Source organism: Hydra vulgaris, chromosome 05 (assembly GCF_038396675.1).
Source record: "Hydra vulgaris chromosome 05, alternate assembly HydraT2T_AEP".
Taxonomy (NCBI): domain Eukaryota; kingdom Metazoa; phylum Cnidaria; class Hydrozoa; order Anthoathecata; family Hydridae; genus Hydra; species Hydra vulgaris.
The window spans coordinates 25,476,717-25,503,891 of NC_088924.1; the positions used below are offsets into that span (position 1 = coordinate 25,476,717).

Here is a 27,175-nt window from a genome sequence, read left to right on the forward strand (position 1 = left end):
TAGATAAATTTTTCAAAATTCTGAATATATTTTGAAACATTTAGGACTTTTTCAGAAAAAAATTAGGCTTTTATACAGAACTCATGGAAAACAATTTATTATAGTGCAGCTTGTGGCTAAAATTTAGTAACAGCTGTTTTGAATTAAGGTTTAAGAGAATTTTTATAAAGGCCAACGATTACTTAATCTTAATTCCCAGTGAAAAATAAAACCGCGTCCCACATGGGTTCCGCGTGGGTTCCGTGTGGGATTGATGGGATTTATGTGGGACGGATTTTCCCATGTGGTATCCGTATGGAAATTTGTCACCTTAAACCCATGTGGGTAATCCCACATGGGTTACCATGTGGGTAATCCCACATGAGTTACATGTGGGAACCATATGGTATTTACACACATGGGAAATCCCACGTGGGTTTCCTGTGGGATTTGCATGGGAATTAGTTTAAAAGCTGGAAACTAATAAAAAAAATTTAAATCAACATTGCATTGCGTTACGTTTATATTGTGTGAAAATATTTTATATTAATAAAGAGAATGGCAAGCAAGTATGTAAGTACCACGAATAATTTTTATCTTTCTTTATAGAAATAAGATTAAAATTTGTGCAAATAGACGTATTATTAGGATAATATAATAGTTATTTGAATATAGATCTTGAGTAAATTATTTGCAAACAATTAACTGATGCAAGTTGAAATGTTGTCAAAAACCAATCTTGCATGCAGTGTCCCACAGTACCACAGAACCACAGAAAACTGAAACCAGAGGCTTTATTCTCAATAACACTGGAGTACCAAAGTGTTATTGAGAATAAAGCCTCTGGGTTCAGTTTTCAAAGTAATATGATCTAAGTAATGTTTAAATAAAATAATATGCTTTAAAATGCATATACAGTCGTCCCCCGGTTAACGAACTTAATTCGGAGTACGAACTAGTTCGTTATCCGAAAAGTTCGTTAACCGAAACGCGTTTTCCCATAGGCCGCCATTAAAAAATTTTTAATTGGTGGATTTTGCCGAAATAATGGGGGAAAATATTCAAAAAATTGTCTAACTTGATAAATAAAATAGGCAAAGGTGAAATGATTGAAACCTGAGATTTATGCACTTTTAAAAATTGAAACAAATTGAAATTGTGCATGAAAATTGCTTGTCAAAGTTTTAGAAAAAACTAAAAATTGAACATGAACATTGCTTATCAAAAAATGGTTGATTTATTCACACCAAACTCCTTAGCCAGGTCACTTTGCTTTTCACCTTTTTGCACTCTTTGAATGATTGTCTTTTTCTCTTCAAGAGTGAAAACTTTTCTGCTTTTTTTCGCAGGGTTCGACATTTTGAAAAATCGCAAAATCGAAAAAATCGCAAGTGGGAAAAAAACCTAGAAAAAAGCACAAAAATGCATGAAAAATATTAGTGAAACAAGAAAAGAAAAAAATGAAACAATAAAAGCACACCCAACACAACCATTCACCTCCCAGGCTTCCATGACACTCACAAAACTGAGGGGGAAATGCTGGACGGCGCGCCCGACCTTCACGCGCGTGTGCACGCCATTTGGCGGTCCCGGTTCGTTAACCGAGTTCCGGTTCGTTAACCGGGGGAGGATTTTGGGCAAACTTTCGGTTCGTTAACCGAAAGTTCGCTAACAGGGGGGTTCGTTAACCGGGGGACGACTGTAGTTATACATATAACTCCTGATAGTTAACTATATGTAATTTGTTATAAAAACTTATTTTTTAAGGTTATGCTTGAACAAATTAGTACCAATTAATTCAAATTCAAGATTTAGTTAAAGTTCAAGTTAATGTTCTTATTTATTCATTGTTTTTGTTAATTTTATATTTATTTGTTCAAATTTATCAGTTAGTACTATATTTTACTACAGTAAGAATGTTTATCATTGTTGAACGTGATTTTATTAGTAACTTATTTTTACTATCAACATATTTTGACAACACCCTTTATACTTTAAATGATGACAGCTTTACTTTTCTATTGATGTTAAATTTATTACGTTTCAATAACTCAGATTGAATTTTAACTGAATTATTGTAAGCTTTGTAGGGGTTTGTTGTATATCAAATGTTGTTGTAAATAAAGTAAAAATAATATATATATATATATATATATATATATATATATATATATATATATATATATATATATATATATATAACATTAAAACAATAAAATTGATACAAAATTTCACTTTAAATCGAATACCATTAACATTGTGATGATAATAGCATTAGGAAACTAGTATTTATGTATTATTATTGTACTATAAATAAATAGTTATTTAATTCATTTTATAAAATGGAGACTGACAACTAATAATTAGTGGAAATAAATACAAATTTTAAAAATCATGTAAACTTCATTTATTATTACTAAATACTATATTAATGTTAGTCTACAAAGTTAAAATCAATTTAGAGCATTGTTATTAGTTCTTTTGCGATTCGCACTTCCACTTCTGTCTCTCAAATTTATAAAATAGGTGGTCAAAGCTTGCTCAATAGGTAGGTTCCCAGCATAACAATGCTTTTTTCTTACACTTTCTAAAGAGAAATATGGCAAATTGATTACTTATTTTACCTAAATCGTAGGGTCATCTATGCATAATGATGTCAGATTATGACCCGGTTTATTGAACAACTTCACCCTTTATCAAACAAATTTTTTGCCATCTCCCATTGAAAATGATGTCAGTTTTTGTTATCGTATTATGATGGTATATCTGAATTGTTAATATAATATAAAAAATGCATATACCATCAATTTTTTTCGGGTTCAATTATACATTTATTCTCAACAGTACTAAAAGTAAAAAAAAAAAAACATAAATTGTTCTTTCAGATAAGCAAGCTAATTTCTGAATTTAAATTGTTTTTCCTATGATCCTCTACAGTTTTAAGCAACAAAAGCAAGAAGTTTTTAGACCACATTGTTGGTGTAAATACCTCTAAAACCTGCTCATAGCTAGCATAAATTGTTTTACTTTTTTTTTAAATAAAATATTTTACTTTTTTTTTTTAATTCAATTTTTTAATTGACATTGTTTTGGTCTCAACAACCCCTCCCCATTGTCAATTATTGTTAAACTCACACTGCCCCTCTATCTACTGGCATCATTTATGGATGATCCCATAGCCTAAATACTATATATATATATATATATATATATATATATATATATATATATATATATATATATATATTATATATATATATATATATATATATATATATTATTTTTACTTTATTTACAACACCATTTGAGATACAACAAACCCTTACAAAGCTTACAATAATTCAGTTAAAATTCAATCTGAGTTATTGAAACGTAATAAATTTAACATCAATAGAAAAGTAAAGCTGTCATCATTTAAAATGTAAAGAGTGTTGTCAAAATATGTTGATAGTAAAATTAAGTTACTAATAAAATCACGTTCAACAATGATAAATATTCTTACTGTAGTAAGAATTAGTACTAGTTAACAAATTTGAACAAATAAATATAAAATAGTGAAAAAACAATGAACAAATAACTTGAACTTGAACTAAATCTTGAATTTGAATTAATTGGTTCTAATTTGTTACACTGTGGTACTCCAGATTAAAAATTTAAAAGTTTCTGTAAATATCTTGTTTTTGTTCCTCAATGTACTTTGTAAGTCCCTTAAGTTTTATGAACCTTATTATATATAAAGTTAAAAGTTTTGGAGCCTAAAAAAAGTTACAGAAACCTCCCTATCTCCCCCCTATTTTAATTTTTTTTTTTAATAAAACAAAATTTGACTTTCAAACCTGCATTTCTTTGTGGGACACTGCAGTGTCCCATGCATGCATGCTTGGTTTTTGACAACACTAGAACTTGCATCAGTCAATTGTTTGCAGATAATATACTCAAGAACTATATTCAAATATCATATGAACATGTTAGAGAATGTTGATATGATATTTGAACATCACAAATTTAATAATATTGTTGTGATATGTTATATAAATAATTCCATAATAGATTATGATATGAAAATAAGATAGGATATGAAGGCAATGATCAAAGAATAAATTTACTTATAGAAATTTAGATGTTTGTTTATTAGTTTCAGAATATTATATTATGTGTGACCGCGGCCTTCTATAATAAAAGGCCTTGACATCGCGCAACAAAGTTGTTAAACTGAAGGCCAATTCCTAATACTTTGTTTACATTTTCATCTTTTAACATTAGACGAAAGTTTGTGTTCACGCTTTTTTAATAAATCTTTAAAATGTGATTGGTTTATAAATTAGATAGCCCAACATCAAGACGATAACGTTGTAAGGTTCAAGGCGTTAACATTGTAAGGTAATAATATTGTCAAACTAACGATAAGTTTTTTTAATAATTAAAATGCCTTAAAAATGCCTTTAAAATACTGTGTATCTTTTTGCAAGTCGAACTATCTCAACTACAACAAAAATATCAATTTATTCAACTACAACTACAATATCAATTACAACTACAACAAAAATATCAATACTCAACTATGACAAAAACATCAGTTTATAAATTCCCGAAGAATCTAGAGGAGAGAAAAAGATGTAGTGAAGCTATCCCAAGAACTGGTTTTATTGTTACAGACTATATAGCATTATGTCAACTGCATTGGCCAAATGAAGCACCTTTTGAAAGCAAATATGGGAAGCAACGACCTTTAAACCCACCATCTGTTTTTAAAATATTCCGCCTAGTTGTTTAGCCACACCAGCAAGTAAAGTTAGAAAAAATGTAACTTCAAGCGGTTTTCGAAGCATTTTACCAGATGAGTTAAATGATTTTCTTAAAGAGGATGAACTTATATTTGACGATATTCAATCTTTGTTAAGTGATAATAACAATTTTATTGTTTTCCAGCTTAATAAAAAAAGTTTGCACATACAATCAAAAATGTACAAACTTGGTGTTCCATTATTTATTTTAGTAATTTTCAATGATTATTTATTTGTAGCTAACCATAATGGCACAACTTGTAATATTTCATATTTAGCTGTAAACAAATTAAAGTTAATAAAAACAAAATCAGCTTTATTTGAAGCAGTTAGATTTTTTAAAAATAAAGAAAGTTCGCTTCTGTCAAATATTCTATTCGAACACCTTAATGCTATGAGAAAAAATAATGTTGGTGAAGTTTTATATACTTCAGATATTATATGTAGAGCATATGAGTATTTTGCTATGCGATGAAGTTTATATGATTGTTTGTGTATTGACTACAAGTTGCCAAGTATAAGGACTTTAACCCTGTTGAGATATATTGATAAAACTTTTTTTTTGCTTGAATCAACTTTTGTTGGTGTTTTTTATTGTTGGTGATTTTTATTGTTACCATTTTTAGCAAAAAAAATTAAAAATACAGTTATCTTTCTAATATATAGATATATACTTTGTTATGGTTCTGCTTGTTATTGATACTATTTAATATTACATAAATATTCTTAATGAAATTTGAAATACAAAAAGCATGATTATCTTTTAACAATTTTGTGGTTTTCTTTTTATATTTCCGTTTTTACTAGAGATTATTATTAGAAAACATAGATTGCCATTACACCCTACCTAATATAAAAATATATCAATATAAGTAAAAGTGAAAGTTTAATCGGCCTTCAGTTTTTACGGCATTTTGCGCGATGTCAAGGCCTGTTATTATAGAAGTCTACATTGAAAAAGTAGGTTTTTACATTTTTGTTTTTGTTTTTTTGTTTAACTACTTATCCTTATTGATCACTTTTTTTCAGGATTCTTCTCATGGGTTCAAGCTCATTACGCATAATATGTGTTCAATTACGCATAATACGTTAGTCATTGTAAGTAATAAATTATGAAATAATTATTTGTGAAATATTGTAGTCATTAATGACTTCAAACTGGCTAATAATTAAAATTGCTCGACTAATAAGGTTCCTTATTAAAATTGCTCTCTCTCTCTCTCTCTCTCTCTCTCTCTCTCTCTCTCTCTGTCTCTCTCTCTCTCTCTTTCTATATATATATATATATATATATATATATATATATATATATATATATATATATATATATATATATATATATATATATATATATATATATATATATATATATATATATATATATATATATATATATATATATATATATATATTTATATATATTTGTATTTATATTTTTTTTTTTAGAAAATGTTTGAAGAAAGTTAGAAGATACTAAAAACCTTGGTATTATACAAGCCGAAGCGATTTAATTAATTCAATTGACAAAAAACGGAGTGTAAATCGCAAAAGAAAAAATAATATTTTTAATATTCGTTTTGGATGTATTGATTAATAGCATTTATTTTTAAATAAATTCATTTTGCAACACGTTTTTTAATTTTTTAAAATTTCGTCATAATAGTTTAAGGTAAATCCCACATAGGTTATAGGTGGAAAACATCACATGAAAAGATCAAAAATGCTACACGTTTTGAATACCAAATGGGATAAAGTAGCAAATACCAGATTAAGTTAAGCCTCTCTGAAAGCTTCGATGATTAATTTTAAATTACTATTTAAGTAATTTTTAAATTAAAAGAATTTTAAAAATTATCATAGAAGCATTCGGACTTTCATTTGTCTAGTATTGACTACTTTTATACCATTTGGATTAAAATCTGTGGCATTTAAGATCTATAACATGTAGTATTTTCCACCTATATCCCATGTAGGATTTACCACATAAAACCCATGTGGGATTTACCATATGAAACCCACATGGGACAAAATAATAATCCCCATATGGGTTACATATGGTAAAAACCCACGCGTATCCCATATGGGATTTACCATATGGAATCCATGTGGGATTTACCATATGAAACCCACATGGGACAAAATAATGATCCCTACATGGGTTACATGTGGAAAAAATCCACGCGTATCCCATGTGCGCTTTTTCACTGGGTTACACTGACTGTTTTTATTTTTATCAATTAGTTTATAATTCTGATTTGTAATGTTAGTTTACACTGAATTTTTTTTCTTTTGACAATATAAAAGAAATAAAGAGAAATAAAAAGGAAGGCCTTAATAAGCTCAGTGTGTCGGAAAAATATACAAAAATTAATAAACATCCTCTCCTGTGTATTAAGCACCTGAGAGTACTTAATAGCCCGAAATTGTTAAAATAAGATCAAAATTGTTAATTTACATTTGCATAATTAACCATAAAAACCATTTCTTAAGTTATCAATAAAAAAAATTATTCTTACCTTGGAGTTAAATTCAATCTATCTTTACTGAACTGTTAGCTAATGATCAACAGAGTAAATTTCAATTCATGAAAATTACAAAATTAAAACCATGTCTCAGCGGTGTCCAAACTAAAATTAAATGAAATTTTCTATTTAACAGAACTTTAATTTAGTTAAAACACACGTAGAGAAGAAATAAGTTATTAAAATATATATATATATATATATATATATATATATATATATATATATATATATATATATATATAATAAATTTTTTTAATTTATAAAGAGGTTAAAGTTTGTTATTAAAGCAATTAAAAACAAGAAGCACTACAGTGTTACACAAAGAAAAGTCTAAACAAGTTTAAAATGGAGTTTATACTAAGTAAAATTTTATTTATCGTAGAAGTACGATAACCGGGAATTAACTGTATCTATCAACTTTCTTAACAATTTGTTAACAAAACCTTCGCCTACTGCTCATAAACTAAAAATTCATGAAATCAAATTTGCTAAACATAAAGTTTAAATTAGACCATCCAACTACTCGCGCTTTTCAAATATTGAATTAAAAAAATGAACTTATTCAAATAGTATATATATAATAATATATAATAATAATATATAATAAATCAACATATAATTATTATATATAATAATATATAATAATAATATATAATAAATCAACATCATATACCTTTTTAAAAAAATTCGTATATCAATAATTGAGGACAAAAATATCACATGAGTTTTGACAATTTTTTTTTTTTTAAGGAAAAATTTAAAAATTTAACTTGGAAACTTTGTGAAATTCTAAAGAATGCAAATTTTTTAGAATTTCACAAAGTTTCCAAGTTAAATTTTAATAATACAACTTGTGACTCTTGTCAACAATTAATTTTATAATAATAAAAAAATAATTAGCAAAACCAGTTATTGACAAATTATTGACGCACATTAAAATCACAACATCTCCCCTAGCTCAACAAAAACTCATGCATAATCGTTATACTTCCAGTTATTAAATACTCTTCTTTCGTAGCGAGTGAACCAAACAGGCTGTAAATCTCTCTCACAACCTGTTGCATAGTTTTAATTAGTTTTAAACATATTTAATAATAAATAAAGAAGACGTTGGACTATATCGTGACGATGGTCTGATGTCTGATAATACTTCGTAAAAAGAACTGGATCACAAATTAATAGCATACGAAAAAACATAATTAGAGTTATGAAAATGATCGGTTTTAAAATAGAGATCCAAACAAACCTACCCGCAGTCAACTTCTTAGATCTTAGAACTGCCCTATAATAGGAAAATGTAGAGCCTCTAATGTTATTTATAAATGTATAGTATTCCCCCCCCCCCCCCTTAACACTTCAGAAAAAGTATATATTGGCCTAGCAGAAGGTGAATGGAAGAGAAGATGGGCTAACCACAAACACTCATTCACAAATAAAAAGATGAAAAATTCAACCATCCTTTCAAAGTATATATGGCAGATAAAAGAAAACTTAAAATTAACACCCAAATTAAACTGGCCAATAATTAAACAAGTCCGCGCCTACAGCAACGTAACAAAAAAATGCTTGCTTTGTCTTCATGAAAAACTTTGCATAATATCATACAAAGGTATGCAAGAATTATTAAATAAAAAAACAGAAATAATATCTAAGTGCCGTCACGAAAACAAGTTTTTGCTTGACAACCACGATCCCAAAGATTAAAAAACCAAACCACGCTTGCAAATAGTAACAGTTTTATAATTGTTTTATAAAACTATATATATATATATATGTATATATATATATATATATATATATATATATATATATATATATATATATATATATATATATATATATATATATACACATACATATATATATATATATATATATATATATATATATATATATATATATATATATATATATATATATATATATATATATATATATATATATATATATATATATATATATATATATATATATATATATATATATATATGCATAGGGTAGACCGGGGCGATTTCGCCACTTTTGCTGCTTTGATGTTGTCTGAAAAATATTGAATAAACTATATTTAGTTCAATCGCGTTTAAAAATGCAAAAAAAAGTTATTTATACTCATGAACACCTATTTGTGTTGCACACTTATATGGGGCGATTTCGCCTTTTATGGGGCGATTTCGCCAATTTAAAAAGAGTTAGAGCTTTATTATATTTTGTCGAATTAAGCGCATTCTGTGCACATCTTGATGCAAAAGCAGACTTCACATGCCCATATATGACAAGAAACGCATTAGAGCCAGTCTTCTGATGAATCCATTCATGCCACACCGCACACACAGCAGTGAGTTGTTTTTTGCTGTTTCTGTTATAAGCATTTGAAGTAGTCGGTAGCTTTTGATTTTAAGCTATAGAATTTCCTCTTCTTTGAGCTATATGCTTTTATTTGATTGGGCAAAAAATTCCTTTTCTTTTTTGAGCCCCTTTCTTTTTTTTGTTTTTATTGTAGAACTTCTTCTTCTTCAAGTTACTTGGATTGGAAAACACATTCAGAGATTTTTTTTTTATATAAGTGAGTAATCTAAGTGAGATTTAGGCCATGTAGGGAGCAAATCTTTTTGAAGTAATCAACGACTATGTAGTTTTTTAGCATATAAATAAGCATTATACCTTAACCACTTTGTTTTTAATGGAAATCCACGATCTGCCATGTAAAAAAGCCAGTTTACTAGTGCTTGTTCCTGTTGCTTTGTAAACACTGCTTTTCCTTCCACAGAGCTTGATTTTTGACGTCCATTTATCTTATCTTTCAGCATTAATTTCGGTACTCCAAATGATTTTGCCGCCGTTAATATTTTACCGCCATCTTTTACAGCTTGAATAGCCAATTGGAGATTGGTATCACTATAGGATTTATTTTTCTTTAGGAGATACTTGCTTACCATCTGAAACATAAGTAATATAAAGCGAGTTTTAGATTTTAGCACTTGGGGTAAAAATGCAACAAGATTTTATTACTGATTGGCATAATAACTATCTTTTTAAATATCGATGTTTGCATCTTATAATGGTGTATTTTAAACATCCTAATCGGTATAGTGGCTAAAACAATCATCGATGGTAAGCATTTAATGATAAGAAATGCAAATATTAGAAATGCATTCAATTGGAACAAATGACATTTTAAAATACAAAATTTTAGGAGTATTTTAGAAAACTATTTGTAAGTTAAATTTTAAAGTACTTTTAAAGCACTTTAGTTTCAAATGTATATCTAAAAACTATTGATTTATTATATCTTCAAAATACTTAAAATAAATTTATCATGCAATAATTCCTGTTATATGTCCAATGATTTTATAAAATTGTTTATATAATAATAAATATCAATATTAAATATTGTTTAGAAAGCAAAATATTGTACATTATATATATTTTTTAACTGTGGGACTATTTTATCATTCTGTGGCGAAACCAACCTACAAAATTCTACTTGGACAAAAGCCTATTTAAAATATATACCACGAACGCCAGTTAAATAGTTTTAACAAATTTATGAAGCTCTCACCTTAGCAGTTATTTTCAAATGTAATATTAATCAATTTCACAAAATTAATAATAATGCCACATGGAGCATATATATATATATATATATACATATATATATATATATATATATATATATATATATATATATATATATATATATATATATATATGTATATATATATATATACATATATATATATATATATATATATATATATATATATATATATATATATACATATATATATATATATATATATATATATATATATATATATATATATATATATATATATATATATATATATATATATGTAAGACAACTGTGAATATTTTATGTATGAGTATATAAATTTTTTCTAGATATTTAGTATAATGGAAAATCACATTAAACTGCTTTCAAACTGTTGTAGAGTTTGTGGAAAGAAAAAAATTCTTAGACCAAAGCCAGTAGGATCTTTCAAGAATTTTTTAATGCATGCATATAATATTAATATTGATTTAGACAATGCTCAAGTTCACCCATCTAAACTTTGTAAAAAATGTTATATGAAGTTGTATCATATTCACAAACAAAAATTTAAGAAGGACTTCACGCCAATGTTGTTATACCCATTTCAACAACATAATGATGAGCAATATGATTTATACAAATCTAAACTGTTTTAAAAACACAAATTGGCTAATCCCATAAAATTTACTGATCTGAAAAAAGTTGCTGAGTATTACTGCTTGAAGTGTTTTAATAACAAGTTTGTATATATTGAGATGCAAGATTATGTTTTGGTGTACAACCCAGTGGGTACCAAGATTTATGTCAAAGCAGGGATAGTATTGAACAGTTTGTTTTTGATGATAGCAATTAATTGGGATGCGCAGAAGCTGTGTTGTCTTCATCAGATACCTCCGATGGAGACATTTTAGATACACATGCTTTTCAAATGAAATTAAGTCAACTCATCAGTGGAAATAACTGCTCAAATGTATTTGCAAATGGTTTGCTAAAAATATTAAGGAAGAATGAGCACTCATCATTACCTAAAGATTGAAGAACTTTGCTAAAAACTCCTTGAACAACCCATGTAATAAAAAAATTTGGAGGTACCATTATACATTTTGGTATACAAGCGGGTATTGAAAAGTGCAAGCTAGAAAATCTAGAGTATTTTAATAATAACGATAGCATTGATTTACACATAAATGTGGATGGTTTACCACTCTTTAAATCCACTGGAATTCAGTTTTGGCTTGAATTGATATTTTGGTTGTCTTGACGTTTTATAATTTTTTTGTTTTCTGGTAAGAGTAAGCCAGATAGTGTACATGAAAAAGCTTTTCTTTTTTTTTGAAGAATTTTGCTTGTGATGTATCTGCTCGTTCATTCCTGAAGTGTATCGTAAACCACACAGGTTTCAATTTTTGTGAATGGTGTATGATTGTTGGCACATATGTTCAACATAGAGTTGTTTTTAATTGTACAAATTTAAGAGATTTTCGAACAACAGCAGACTTTAACCAATTTGCATATGCAGGTGTTTATCAAACTGGTCGCTCTCCATTAATTCCGATAATAACATCAATTTATCAATTTCACCTTGGATTCTATGCACCTCGTATTTCTTTACGATATAAAAAGGTTGTTAAAGTTTCTGAAACACGTATTTTTTGGTTGTCAAGTGTGCAAATTTAAATAATTAACTGTAAATTAATAGAGTTCAGTAGAAATTTACTACCCGATTTTGCACGACAACCACGTACATTAGCTGATTTAGATCTTTGGAAAGCAACTGAGTTTAGGTCATTTTTATTGTACACTGGCCCATTGGTTTTAAAATCTGTCATAATAAAAAAATATTATCAACATTTTCTTGTTTTGCATAATGCTATTAGTATACTTTGTAATTCAAACAAAACTTTTAGAGAATATTATCATGATTTCGCTGAGGGTCTTTCTTGTTCAGAGCGCCAAAGATTCATATGGTCCAGCCTTTATTGAGTACAATATACATGGCCTATTACATTTGTATGAGGATGTTGATTTTTCAGCCAAGTTGCTAAATGAAATTTCAGCAATCCCATTTGAAAACTTTATGAAATTAATCAAAAAAATGGTAAAAAATGCGAACAACACGATTGCACAAGAAGCAAAACAATTTTCAGAAATCGGATTGCAGAGATCAGTGCATATTGCTGGACCTAAAATTTTAGTAAGAGAACAAAATTCTTTTTTTTTTTGAGAAAGAAAGGAATATATGCAATCGTGCGACGAAAGATCGACGATGATCATTTCCAGTGTGGTACCTTTAAATTGGCAAAATGTGAAAACTTCTTTGTATCACCAATAAATTCTAAAGAATTAAACATATCAGTGATTAAAAATTTTAACAATTTGTCTTTCAAATCAGTTGTTTTAAACACTGCAGAATTATCATGTAAAGTTGCTCGCATGAAGTACCACAGAAGTAGTTTTTTGTTGTATCCGCTACTGCACATGTTTTAAAAGCTATTGTAGGTTGTTTAAAATATAGTATAGAGTAACAAAAAATATAGTATATAGTATAAAGTTGATTTTGATTTCTCTTTTACCTCATCACATTTTCTATTTGTTCTCAAAGAATATGTTACAATAATAAAATGTTTTTACTTAAAATTCCCTCATAGTAAAAGAAATAACCTTTTTAGTTCCTGGTTTAAATTTGCATTCACATTGTACAATAATATAAAAATTGGGCACATTTTTTTAAGCCCAAATAAAACACTTTGTAATAATAAAAATTATTCCATCAAACACTAATATAATTATTGATTGTGTAATGATATATTTTTTCTAGTTTGTTCATCAATTAAATTTGATTTAACATTATTATGTCTATTTTCCATTTATAGTGTGTATAATTTGTAGTGTCGTTACTTTGTTAAATTAAAACTTTCAAACCCATATTTTTTAATTGATTATCTTTAACTTTTTGATTATCTTTTTCAACCGGAGTTGTTGCTTTAATTGAGTCAATATTACTATTATTTTGTTATTGGTAAATAGATAGGTAAACAAATAAATTCTTAAAATAAATAGTAAAGAAATAGTTGTTTTTAACAGTTGTTGATTGTTTGTTGTGATCTCCACAAACAATTCTTTCTGTATGGTGTTTAATCCTACTCATTTGATACAGTCATATTTCATTATAGACTCACCTTAATAATTTACTTTCACTCTATTATAAAGAAAAATTGTAATCATTTGCAGTACAGTATACATAAAAGTGAGGTCTCTTGTTGTGTGGGAAGAGGATGGAAAGTTCATGGAAGATGTAGTTCCATACGTTTGGATTGAAAGTGAAACACTTCGATGGCCACCAAAGGGTCTTTCTGCTGACCGTGCCTTATCAAAGAAAATGGTTCCAAAAGATGACTGGAGACGCTGCTCTATAACGAAAATCAAATTGACACATTGTAAGTATTTTGAAATGAAACAAAATTTGTTTGTTATTGCTCATTTTATCTCTCACGAGTGTTGACATTCCATAAGTCTTTTCAGTTTTTATTGTAACAATCTAAAATCTGAATTATAATTAATAAAATTTGAAAGTGAAAATTATTTTCATTTAAGATTGGGTTTAAATCCAAGACGTATACTCAGGTTTGTATCATTAATCTCTAATCCTTAGGCCTCGTTTTGATATACTGTTATATCAAAATGAGGACTTTTCATTTTTCTAATTGACGAGGAAAAATGCATGACTTGCAACTACGCTACAGCAGCTGCTATTAGCAATGACGAAAAGTTGAAAAACTGTGATTAGAGGGTGGCTTTACCACAACCACATGCAATTTATCAAACAAAGGAAAAAGAACGCAAGAAAAAAAGACCCGTTATTTCTTCTGATTTTGAAAGTGATGATATAAATATATCCCCTAAATCCCCAGTTATGGTGTAAACATAAATTTTAGGCTTTCCCTGTTTACAGCCCAATTAATTGAATTGCTATACATAAGATCTTTTTTTAGAACAACAAAAAAAAAAGTTTTAGCCTAAACCAATTGTTTTTCACTCTAGCTGGCGCAACTTTGGCAAGTGGGTGGATACGACTGAAAAGACTGCACCAAAAATATCATGAAACGTGTTCTGAGCAATGAGGTAATGGCTAATTTGAACATGCAAGACCTTGGTAAAGGAACAAGCAGAAAAACTAAATTTGCGGATACGAAAATCTACCGCCTCATATACAATGCTGTACTACATAAATTTCTGAAAACAACGGAAATTTATGTAGTACAGCAATTTATGTGGAAAACAACTTAATATATGCTCTGAGTTTTTTTGTAAAACTGAGTTTTTTTGTAAAACTGAGTTTTTTTGTAAAACTGAGTTTTTTTGTAAAACTGAGTTTTACAAAAAAACTCAGAGCATATATTAAGAAAAGCTCCCGCACGCAAGAATGCTGAACTAAAAAAACTATACATTGAAATAAATATTTAAGTTTTAATTAGTTTTTATTGTATTGTATCTTCTAATATATGTGTATTGCATGTTTTTGAAATAATACTTTTTATCTTTATAATATAAAGTACTCATCTGATATTTATTTTACATAACGCTACTTTAGTCCAAATGTTTTAATATTTTTGTAACCTTTTTATAGTAAATTAGCCGTCTTCAAAATTACTGGTATGAGGTGTCTCGAAGACATCTGATTGGTGGTAATCTCACAGATGACTAATTTGAGATGCTTTGAATACATCTGAATTCAAACGTCTAAAAGGTATTAACGTAGTAGCCGTCTGTAAGATTACTAATTTGAGGTATCTTGAATACATCTAATATACAGATGTCTCACAGATGATTGATATGAGATGTTTCAAAGACATCTGATTTCAGACGTTTAAAAGCGAAACAGTGAGATTTCTTTTAGATGGCATCTAGACACCAGTCTGAGACGTTTTTTTTTTTTTTTTTTCGCTGTTTATATAAAAATAAAATAATAAAATTAAAATGAAACTTTTACGTTACACAAAGAATATATATAAAACAGACAGGGGCTCAAAGAAGATACGGATGACTGGTGTCACCACAATCTTTTCATAGAGCCCCTTTACTATAACATATACATCCTCATATGTACACATACACAAACACATATACAAACATACTTGCACACATATATAAACATACTCGCATATATATCAGAAGTTTAGGAGATGCAATTTCATTTGTCGTTTAAAAGAGGAAGTGCTTTTCAAATCTTTTATATTGTTATTTTTTAATTGATTGCATAATGACGGACCTTGGTTAATAATTGAGAATTTTGACACTTGTGATTTTACACTGCTCAATTGATAGTTATGGTTGCTATTTGACCGAAGATTATATTTTTGTGAAAACGCCAATGTAATCAGAAAATACTTTTGGCAGCAAGTTATTCTTATATTTAAACATAACTATTAATATTTGAAGCGAATTAAGTTTTGATATATTTAACACATTCATGTATTTCATTACAGAGGAAGGGTTTTCTAATCTTTTTAAATAGTTAACCGCTTTACATGCGTGGTTTTGTAGCCTCTGTAAATTTATTATTTTAGTTTTGTGTGTGTTAGCCCAAACAATATTAGCGTAAGAGAGATGACAATGAACAAGACTGAAGTAAAGCTTTTTGCTGAAGTAAAGCTTTTTTATAATCAAGAAAGGCCCTAGATTTATATAATACACTTATAGCAGATGATATTTTTGCTTCAATAAGACTAATATGTTTTTTCCATGATAGATTCTCATCAAATATTACTCCCAAAAACCTTGTATAATTTATTCGATTTATTTCATTTTTATTAATTGACAGTTTTGGCAACTTTAACGGAAGATTAGTTGATTGTCTTATTTTATGGAAGAGAGTAAAACTTATTTTTTCACAATTTAATGATAACTTATCAGCTATAAACCATTGGTTAAAGCTTTCCAGTTCAGTGTTCATTGTTTCGAACAATATTTTTACATCAGAATTGTTGTAGAATAAATTTGTATCGTCTGCATACTTAATTGACGATATTTTATGAGAAGCTTTATTCATATCATTAACATATATTAAAAATAATAAAGGTCCCAAGATCGATCCCTGTGGGACTCCGTAATCAATATCAAGAGCTCCTGTCTCCTCCAGGACAACAAACTGTTTTCTATTAAAAAGATAACTTTTAACCCACTTATATGTTAGGCCTTTAATGCCGTAATGCTTTAACTTTGAAAGCAAAATTCCGTGATCAACGGTATCGAATGCCTTAGAGAGATCGATAAATACTCCAAGTACTTGTTCCCCTTTATCAAAGCACATAGATATTTTATTGGAAAGTTCAATAATAGCGTGTTTAGTAGAGCAGTACCTCTGAAATCCAAATTGATTTTTGTATAAATGCGTATTTAATGTCATGTAATCATAAATTCTATTAAAAATTACCCTTTCAAATATTTTTGAAAAGACAGGGAGTAATGATATAGGGCGGTAATTGGAAACAGAAGAACAATCACCATTTTTAAAAACTGGGTGAATTTTAGCTAATTTTAATTTATCAGGAAATATACTATTCTCAAATGAAAATACTATTAAATAAAATAATGGTTTACTTATACTATCCATAACATAGATAGCTACATTACTAGTAATGTCGTCATATCCACATGACTTGTTACGCTTTAGTTCAAATAGCGCTTTGTTAAACTCGTGTTTATTTATTTTTTTATTAGATATGCTAGTCGTGGGTTTATCTCCCAAGTATTCATCAAACACTTTAGTCGACTGAACAATATTAGATGCAAGAGAGGCGCCTATATTAACAAAATAACCTACAATAACAAAAAAACGTTGTTGAGATGTCTAATAGTCATCTTGGTGCCCACTGGGAAATTAAGCAGGGTGTCTCTAAAAGGGAGTTTAGATTTAACTTTTTATATTTGAAACTTTATTTTAGCTTGTTTATGATTCAAAATGTGAGTTACTTAAAAGGTCTTGTGTATTAAAATATATCAGTAGATATGGGAATATCCATTGTTATATTTTAATGTATGGTGGTTGTTACTAATTGTTATTGCCTCCTGGTAATAAGTAAACAATAAAATATGACAAAAAATTTACTCAGGGTGTATGCAAAAAAGTCCGAAATTTGTTCTATGTGAAATAATCATTTTTGTTTTTTTAAAACTAATAATGGAAAAAAATAAAAAAATAAAGCTCCATATTACGAAATAAAAAAAAGGTTTTTTTTATTTCGTGTTTTAGATTAGAGGCTAAATTAATTACTGAATTCTATTACTGAATTCAATTACTGAAACTCTACGCGAGTTTGAATTCTTAGCGTCATTTTTTGAAATAATTTTACAAAGTGAACCGACATTTAACCGACACTTTTGGTTTGCTAACTTCTTTCAGTAAATGTGTTTATTACTCGTAAAATACTAACTTTTGCAAATGCATTTTATATAATTAAGAATGTCTCATGTCTTTGAAAACATTTTTATTAATATAAAAGCTTTCTTTAATAATAACTTGTTTATAAAAAAAACTGATTAATGTTTTTGTAAAAATGCAATATATGATTATACTAATATGAACTTTGTAAAAAGAAAAAAAAGTAAGAAGAACTTTCTACGTGTTGTAGGTCATATCATAGATCATTTAAAGGTTGAACTAGAAATTGTTGGCAATCATAACTCCCTATACTTTGAATTTACTATTTTCTTAAAGATTTAAACTTCTAATTTTTGATGGAAATCAAGTTGTTTTTTGTCTCACAACTTTGTTTTGATATTTTTTGGTATTTGAATTTTTTTTACTAGTAGAATTTTTAAAAAATTATATGATTTAAAAAATTTTATTATATAGTTATACAGGAGTTATAAAAGGGTAATAAAATAATTTTTAACAAAATTGTAAAATAAATTAATCACAATACTTTGCATAATAACGTTTTTTTATTTAAACGGATAGATGAGACTTGTCATTTTGATGAATATCATACAAAAGTATTTCCTTGTGACGCAAATGTTTCCATTATTTGGCTATTGTTATTTGTAACAATTATAAACGCGTACATCTTGGCTTTTAAACAATAACTTAAAGGTCCGTCTATTAAAACGTCCTTGGTTAAACGTTGCGTAATTTATAGATGTTCTCTGAGACTTTCGTTAAATTGGCAATACCGCAAAATTATGAGATTTCTCGAAAATTATTAAACCTATATGAAATGCTGTTATGTACTCCGGTTTTTAACTTCTTTCAATCAGTTTCAAATAACTAACAATGCGTAGTTTGTTTAATTATTGCTTAAAAGCATAAACTTATTGCATAAATTTAAAGCTTAAATTTATGCTTTAGTAATTTAGTAAACATTTATTTTGATTTTTTAAAGTTGTCATTTTAATCAAATGTCGAGTGATCGAAGCAAGAAAAGAAGCTTAAACTAACATTTTAATGTTTTAATAAAAACCATTTCAGGGAATTTTTGTTGTTTTATTGCCGAGTAAAGCATGTTTTTTTTTTTTAATTTTATTGTCAGATTACTTTGTTTGCTTATTTATTGGGTCATACTGTCCGTATTATTATTGCGTCTCGTTTTGTCCGTAGTCTGCAGAAACTTTTTAAACATATGAAGGAAGTAATCAAGTTATTTATTGTAGCATGCTAAGAAAATGGCATTTTGAGAAAAAAACCATTGATTGATTGTTGTGGCCATTTAGTTGTTTAAACTAAAACCTCTTCATAGTTTAAGCTAAAACCTCTTCATAGTTTAACTTCATGATTTTGCTTCAATGAGTATCTTGTTATCTTATAAGTAAACATTGAAAGTTTAAGCTTTCATAGGATCTACCATTATCTCAATACCTACCAATAAATCTCTTGACTTTTTTAGGGTTTATGAAGTATATAATTTTGATTTTTTATTTTGATTTTTTTTTAATGCAATTTTTAATATTATCTGAAAATTAAAATCAATAAAATTTGTTGAAAATAAACGATTTTAGAAATTTGACTACCTTAATTTGTTGTAGTTGTTAAATAGATGCTATTAAAATTGTTGTAGTTATTAAATATGTTTGGTGAGATTCTACTAGTCCGATGATGGGCCATTAGTGGCTTGTAGATGAACATTGAAGAACCGATGAGCAAAGTGCAGCGGTACAAGCAAGGCACGCCAGCGTCGCGCCAGCACATTGTGCCGATGGCGGGAACACGGCGATCCGATAAAGGCATGCTTGCTAGGTATATATATATATATATATATATATATATATATATATATATATATATATTATATATATATATATACATATATATATATATATACATACATACATATGTATGGTATGCTATCGTATTTTTGATTTGATTAGTTTGATTTAGTTTGATTCAAAACAAAAGTTTTAAATCAAAGTTAAGAAACTTCAACAGAAGTTAGTTTGAGAATTTCATTATGCAAAGTTTTTTCTCTGAGTTTTTCTTGCACTTATCTTTAGTAAAGTCAACAATCATTTTTCTTTTGAAAATATATATTAAATTAAATTCTGTTTAGTAGTCGTGAAAGCAGTTCATATTTAAAATACTTTTTTTTTGTTATCATAGCTGCAGCTGTAAAATATTCATACCATATATACTTACAGCGAGCAGTGAAAACACCCTACCTTAAACAATCAGTTTAATAAATATTCGTTGCGAGTTTTATTCCCAACCAGTGATCTAGTCTAATTTTAAAAGGAAGCGCAACTGAGTAGAAAGTTACTTGCACGGTTAGTTCACTCCAGTGTTTTGCTGATACATTATGTAGTTGGTTGTGTCTTGGAAGACAGTTTGGAACACATTCTTGCCTTATTTTAAGATGGCGATCACGTGACAAGTTGTTAATAAATTTTGGTTGATATGTACCATTAATTATATCAAATCGATGTATTAGTTGAAAGATTTTAATAAGATCGTAGGCGCCTAAACTTAAGTGATGGTATATTTAGTTTTTTTAGTCTTTCGTACTATTGAAGATGTAACTTGAAGCCCATTTTGTTGCTTTTGTTACTTTGAACAGATTCAACCTAAGCTAAGTCAGTTTTTAAATACGGCTCCCAAACAGACACTGCATATTCAAGGTGTGGTCTTATACACACTTTATATAACTTGACAGCCATATTTTCATCAATGATGGTGATTGTCTTTTTTAGCATACCAAGAATTTGTAGAGATTTTGAGACAACTGATTAAATAGGTGTGCTCTACTTGAGGTTAGATGTAAAAATGTCTCCTAAATCGCGGTCTTTAGTGGAGCTTCTTAAGTTTTCATTTACTCCTCGATTATTTTGCAACTGTACATAGGATTGGTTTTACTATAATGAATAACACAGCATTTTGAAATGTTTAGTCTAAGTAACCAAGTGTTTGACCACTCGTTTACTAAGCGTAGACGATCCTGCAGATCAACAAAATTAGTCTGCAATAAGGTTTTAGAAAAAAGTTAACTATCGCTGCACAGTGGGACAGAGTGTGCCAAAATACGAAAAAATCAATATCAGCATTGCACGGTGAAAATTTGTCATAATGGTGAATACATGTTCTTTAGAGGAAATGTCTAGTTAAAAAAATATTAAATTTTAATTTAAGCGTAATTTTATGCGGTTATTTACACGTTAATTTGACATGTGTTCCAAAACGCTATTTTACATTTTTTATTTATCAACTTTCTTACACTACCATTGTTTTAAATTTAATTTATTGACTTTCATTTTAAACTATATTATTTTAATTAAGAATGTTTTTTTCACTCAGACTTTTAAAAATAATTTAACGTAAATGTAATCATTAGTTTTTATACATCGGAAACAGACAGTTTTCGATATTTTTTTTGCTACTAACCTTTACTATTAGGTATCAGATAAAATGTCCTCCAATATTCTCCAAACACTTGGCTATGTAAATCTCATGCTAAATGTATATAAATAGCCATGCATCATAAATATTTTGCAACTTTTTGAATAAAAAAAGTTATAACAAAAGATTGGTCTTTGGTTAATGGTCAGTTAATGAGAAATACTGAACATGTAAAAAAGATGTTTTGTACTCAAAGAATACCTACGAAATCTTTCATTACTGTTATAATATATTAGTTTTGTAAATATAAATCTAAAAAAGTTATTTTATGATAAATGCATGCATCGAAAAGTAATATTTTTAATGTTTACACTGATAAAAGTTGTCTTGTCCATTAAAAATATTTCATATTTTTCACCAAAATAATTAATTTTTCTAATATTTTTTTTATATTGTATAATCACATGTTTATTACTTTACTTATGCATTTTATATATAAATATAGCTATTCTAATAAAAAAAACTACGAAAATAATTTTGGCACAAAAAACTCGATTTTGTCCCACTGTGCGCTGGCAAGTATTTCATAAGTTTCAGTAAATTCGTTTGTAAATATTTGCATCAAAGAACTTTTTTTTTTCGACATCTTCACTCTTAACAAGGCTGCAAGCAACCACAATTAGAGTTGGAAGTTACTGGAAGAAAAAGGATGAAGTTTATAGAGCAAAATAACGATTGACAGACGACTTAAAAGATTGCAAGTTATATAAATCAGGAATACAAGATGAAGGAAATGAACTCCAAAGAACTGATGTTCAAAAGTAAATACAGGTCCAACTATGTTTACAATGCGTTTTTGCACGTTGTCTAAAAGAGAAAGGGCATTATTGGAAGATCCGCCCTAGATATGGCAACAGTATTCCATACAAGGACGAATTTGAGATTTACAAAGATAAATAGTTAGGTGAAAACTGCACAAATATAAACGCCATAAAGGTCCATTTGATCAAGTTGTATTCTACCAATTGACTATTTACAGATATTCTTTTGTTTGATAATTAAAAAGATGTAACTTTATCTTAAAAATCAACGGATGTAGTTGGACAGATATTATTATACTTTGATAATTTAAAAGATGTTACTACATTTGTAGAATCGACAGATGTAGTTGCACAAATTTTAATACACTTTGATAATTTCAGATATTGTTGTACAGATGTTATTAGACATGACAAAAACTGATGTAGTTACCCTGACCTGGTAAGTATAAAAGTGTAATAACATTTGTGCAACTACATCAGTGGGTTCTACAGATGTAGTTACATCTTCCTTCATCTTCTTCTGTAAACATAATGATGTATAATAATATCTGTCGAACAACATCTGTAATACAATGAAGTATAATAACATCTGTCAAACAACATCTGAAATTTCATTGGTGTCTAATAATATCTGTGCAAAAATTAAATTAATATTACAGATGTAGTTACATATTTTAAATTTTGAAAGTGTAATAACATCTGTGTAATTACATCTGTGGGTTCCACAGATGTAGTTACATCTTTTAAATTATCAAAGTGTAATTACCTCAGTGCAACTACATCTGTAGATTCTACAGATGTAGTTACACCTTTTAAAGTTATCAAAGTGTAACAACATCTGTGCAATTACATCTGTGGATTCTACAGATGTTTTATCATTTTAAAAATACTTAATTCTCATTTAATATTAAATATTTAATTCTAATTTAGTATTAAATTCTACAGATATTTAACCATATCAAAAATATTTTATATTCACGGATGAGTAAAACTAGTACACGGAGAAGAGATTAAACCTCCTTTGGATGCAAACGCCGGACGCTCGTCCTCGGACGTCCAAGTACAAAATGGACGTCCGAGGACGTACTATTTTGGACTTGGACGTACTTGAACGTCCATTGGACATCCCATCTTGGACTTGGACAAATTGAGCTAAACGGTACGTCCTGTGCCCATTGGGATCACCGCGCCTATGAGTTCAAAACAAATATTTTCAAATAAAGGATCCGAACCCCGGCCACCGTGGAGAGAAATATCCACGGTGCTACCACAAGACTAAAAATACGACACGAAGTCAAATTTTAAAATTTGTACAACTAAGCTTTTAAAATTAACCAATTATATTTGCTGGCTTGATTATTTAAATAATAAATGAACCAATCATACTTTACTACCGTGACTAAAAAGTTTACTACCGTGACTTTAAATGATTAAATCGGACTTTATTACCGTGACTTAAAGATAAAAAATTAAAGCGGCAGTTCCGTTGCCCATAGATATATAAATTACTAATTACCAAAATATAAATTAGTAATTTATATATCTACACCGTTGCCCTGTAGCCACAAAGTTTTAAAGACCTAAAGCGTTATATTTTGAATGAAATCTCTGCGTAAGAGAGCGTAATGATCTCATTCTGTTTAAAAGTTACTTTTAGCATGACGCACTTTATGAATAAGGGTTTTTGTGTGGGTCATACCAAAAACCTCAGACAAAACAACCGTTCTATTTTATTAAGAATGGCCTAAGAAAAAGTTTAGAAAAATAAGAAAATAAAATAAAAAATTAAAACAAAAAAAAAAATGTATCACGAAAATTTTAAATTTACAAAGGTGAAAAAAGCAATCGCAATTCGTGATCACACTACGATTAACTCTAGGCCTGCATACATGTAAAATCTAGTTATCATTTCATTTATAAATTTCAAGTAGCATCGTTTATATTGGGTTAATACATTTTTAAATATAATTTTTTGCTTTATGCTTAAATTAAATTCAATAAAAATAAGAAACAATAAAATTGAGACTAAAATAATTAATACATATTAAAATTTGTATCTCATCAAATTTTAATGTTCATTACAAAACAAAATCCAATTCCGCAGCACAACGTCATAACTACATGAAACAACAAACATGATCTCCAAAACTCATTATCCGCCTTTTTAAACACCTCAAATGTTTTAGATTTTGTAACAAACGGCACATTATTTCCTTCTGTAATATTTTCTTTTGGAAACTGGGTCACGGGAACACTTTTGTTCAAAAATTGACACAATCTTTCCCAGCCTTCGCCGACTTTGTATACCAACAATTGGTCTTTTGGAACAAGTTGTTTGACTGTCGCTTCATGAAGTCGCATGCTATTAATCCAGTTCTCTTTATTTAGAGTGCCAGACATGTTTTGCGGGAAAATCTTGTTAAAAGCTAGTTCTTCCATATAGTATATATTCGACCATGTGGAACTCAGTAACGACCGAATGTATTTTTTACTTCTTGATTTTTCTATTAAACTATGCGTTTTTTCAAATGATTTGAACCAAACCTCGTAATTTTCTCTTGTTGTTAGTATTACTTTTGAATCAGGAAAAGCTTTAAATATTTTTTGCCAAATAACATAGGTAGGGAATGCAATGACAGCATCTACTGCTTCATACATTTCTTTCAACAAACCTTCATGCTCTTCGTCTTTCAAAAGTGTTATGTAGTTTTCTAAGTTGATATTATAATGTTCTTCAAAGTCGTGAACGACAAAGCCTAATTCATTTAGTGCTTTCGTCATTGACTTAGTTCCAGTTTTAGAGTATCCAACACATATAATTTTCATTATAATTATTGTTTAGCAAATTTTCTTGAAAATAAAAAAAAGTGATAGTTGTGATTTAAATATATAATAATTGCAAATAAACAAAAATTACATACCTATGTATATGCACACAATCACATACAAACAAAGTTTAACTAGCATATACAAACTTTTTTGTAAGTGCTTGTATAAAAAAAACAAAAACAAAAAGAAAATGTTGAGCATTTACGATTAAAATTATATAAAATTTGACCAACAGCTTTCCGAGTTTAATAAAAATGATTACTGACGTAAAATATAATTGATATAAATTAAAACTAATGTTTATGTTAAAAATATCTTTTAGCTAAATAATGCGTGGGCAATTGGTGACAGAGTCAAAAATTTGTGATCGAAATTGATATTTCTATTTGAATTGCGCACTAATCAAATAAATTTAGATAAAAAAAAAAGCATAAAAAATGATGACATTTAAGTATTATAAAATACGGAATTTCATACTGTAACAAAATAACTGTTAAGCTATTATTATTTTGGTCAGATTTGTGACGAAAAATTCTTGATTTTATTAACAATCATATAATGATCAAAGGTCATAAGTCTGAGCAACATTTAACAACAATCTAACAACTAAGTATTAAAGGTTTAAAGAGGCTTTTTTTTTAAGAGCCTATATTTGTCTCTGACGCTCTGCAACAAATGAACTTTAATTTTAAACTATTGTATTGTACTAGGTACGATGGATTTTTTTCAATTTCTTGTTTTACAACAAGAAATTTTTGCAGGTCCACGAGTTCATTATGTGTCGAATGATCTTCTAAGGATTTGCGGTAATGATTTATGTGCCTAAGGATTTGCGGTAATGATTTATGTGTCTAATGATCTTCTAAGGATTTACGGTAATAGGCTATAAAATAAAATAATAAAATTATAATGAAACTTTTACGTTACACCAATAATATATATAAAGCAGACAGGGGCTTAAAGAAGATACGGGTGACTTGTGTCACCACAATCTTTTCATAGAGCCCCTTTGCAATAGCATTTAAAGCCCACATGGCTTTAGTAAATTTACAATAAAATATTTTTTCAGAAAAATAATACGTGAAGAATAAAAACTCATAAATGCATACATACTCAAGTATACATATACACAAAAACAAGGCATCTTTTATTTTACAAGGCATCAGAAAGAAGATCATAATGATCTTATCATCAGAACCTTTTACAGCTTTAGACATTTTACAGCAAAACAAAAACAAATAAATAAAAAAAATTTCAATAAACAGTGTAAATAAATCTGACGATGCTATATAAATAAAATAAAATTTCGTGTAAATAAATCTGACGTTACTATATATAGAATCTATATCATTTATATATAAGATAAAAAGAAAAATTAAAACGTTTCATAAAGCGTATTTTACAATAAAATAAAAGTTCTAAACAAAGATTACAAAGTTTCAATTAGAAGTACTTGACTACGTCATCAATAGATAAAATAAAATTTTTCAGTTTATATTTGAAAGTGGGATAAGTGTGAAATGTATCAAAATTTGATAAAACAATCTTATTCCAAAGATACGGTGCGCGATAAGCAATACAAAACTTATTAAACTTGGTTCGACAAAAAGGTTCATATATGAGAAAATTATTTCTAAGTGTATATTTATTTATTGGTTTTTCACAAAAGAGATCTTTAAAGACAGATAAGGATAAGTCATTTTTCCACAAATACATAAAGCATAAGACGTTAAACACAATAAGCTCATATATATTGAGAATTTTCATTTCAATAAAAAAAGGTTTGAAATGAGTGTATCGATTCGCAAAATTAATTAAACGGATCGCATGCTTCTGGCGGCGGTAAAGACATTGTAACTTAC

At 28.1% G+C, this 27,175-nt stretch overlaps 1 protein-coding gene and 1 long non-coding RNA gene across 2 annotated transcripts; one reads left to right on the forward strand and one right to left on the reverse strand.

Annotated features, from left to right (window-relative positions):
- Window positions 1-386: 386 nt before the first annotated feature.
- On the forward strand, window positions 387-6,369 carry LOC136080716 (uncharacterized). Its single transcript, XR_010638606.1, has 3 exons — window positions 387-552; window positions 5,793-5,861; window positions 6,210-6,369. It is a non-coding gene; the product is annotated as an uncharacterized LOC136080716 (long non-coding RNA).
- Window positions 6,370-24,488: 18,119 nt separating this feature from the next.
- Window positions 24,489-25,365, reverse strand: LOC136080717 (uncharacterized). Its single transcript, XM_065797729.1, has one exon. The coding sequence runs from the start codon at window positions 25,308-25,310 to the stop codon at window positions 24,546-24,548; it is 765 nt and encodes a 254-aa protein (XP_065653801.1). The 5' UTR covers window positions 25,311-25,365; the 3' UTR covers window positions 24,489-24,545.
- Between the last annotated feature and the right edge of the window lie 1,810 nt (window positions 25,366-27,175).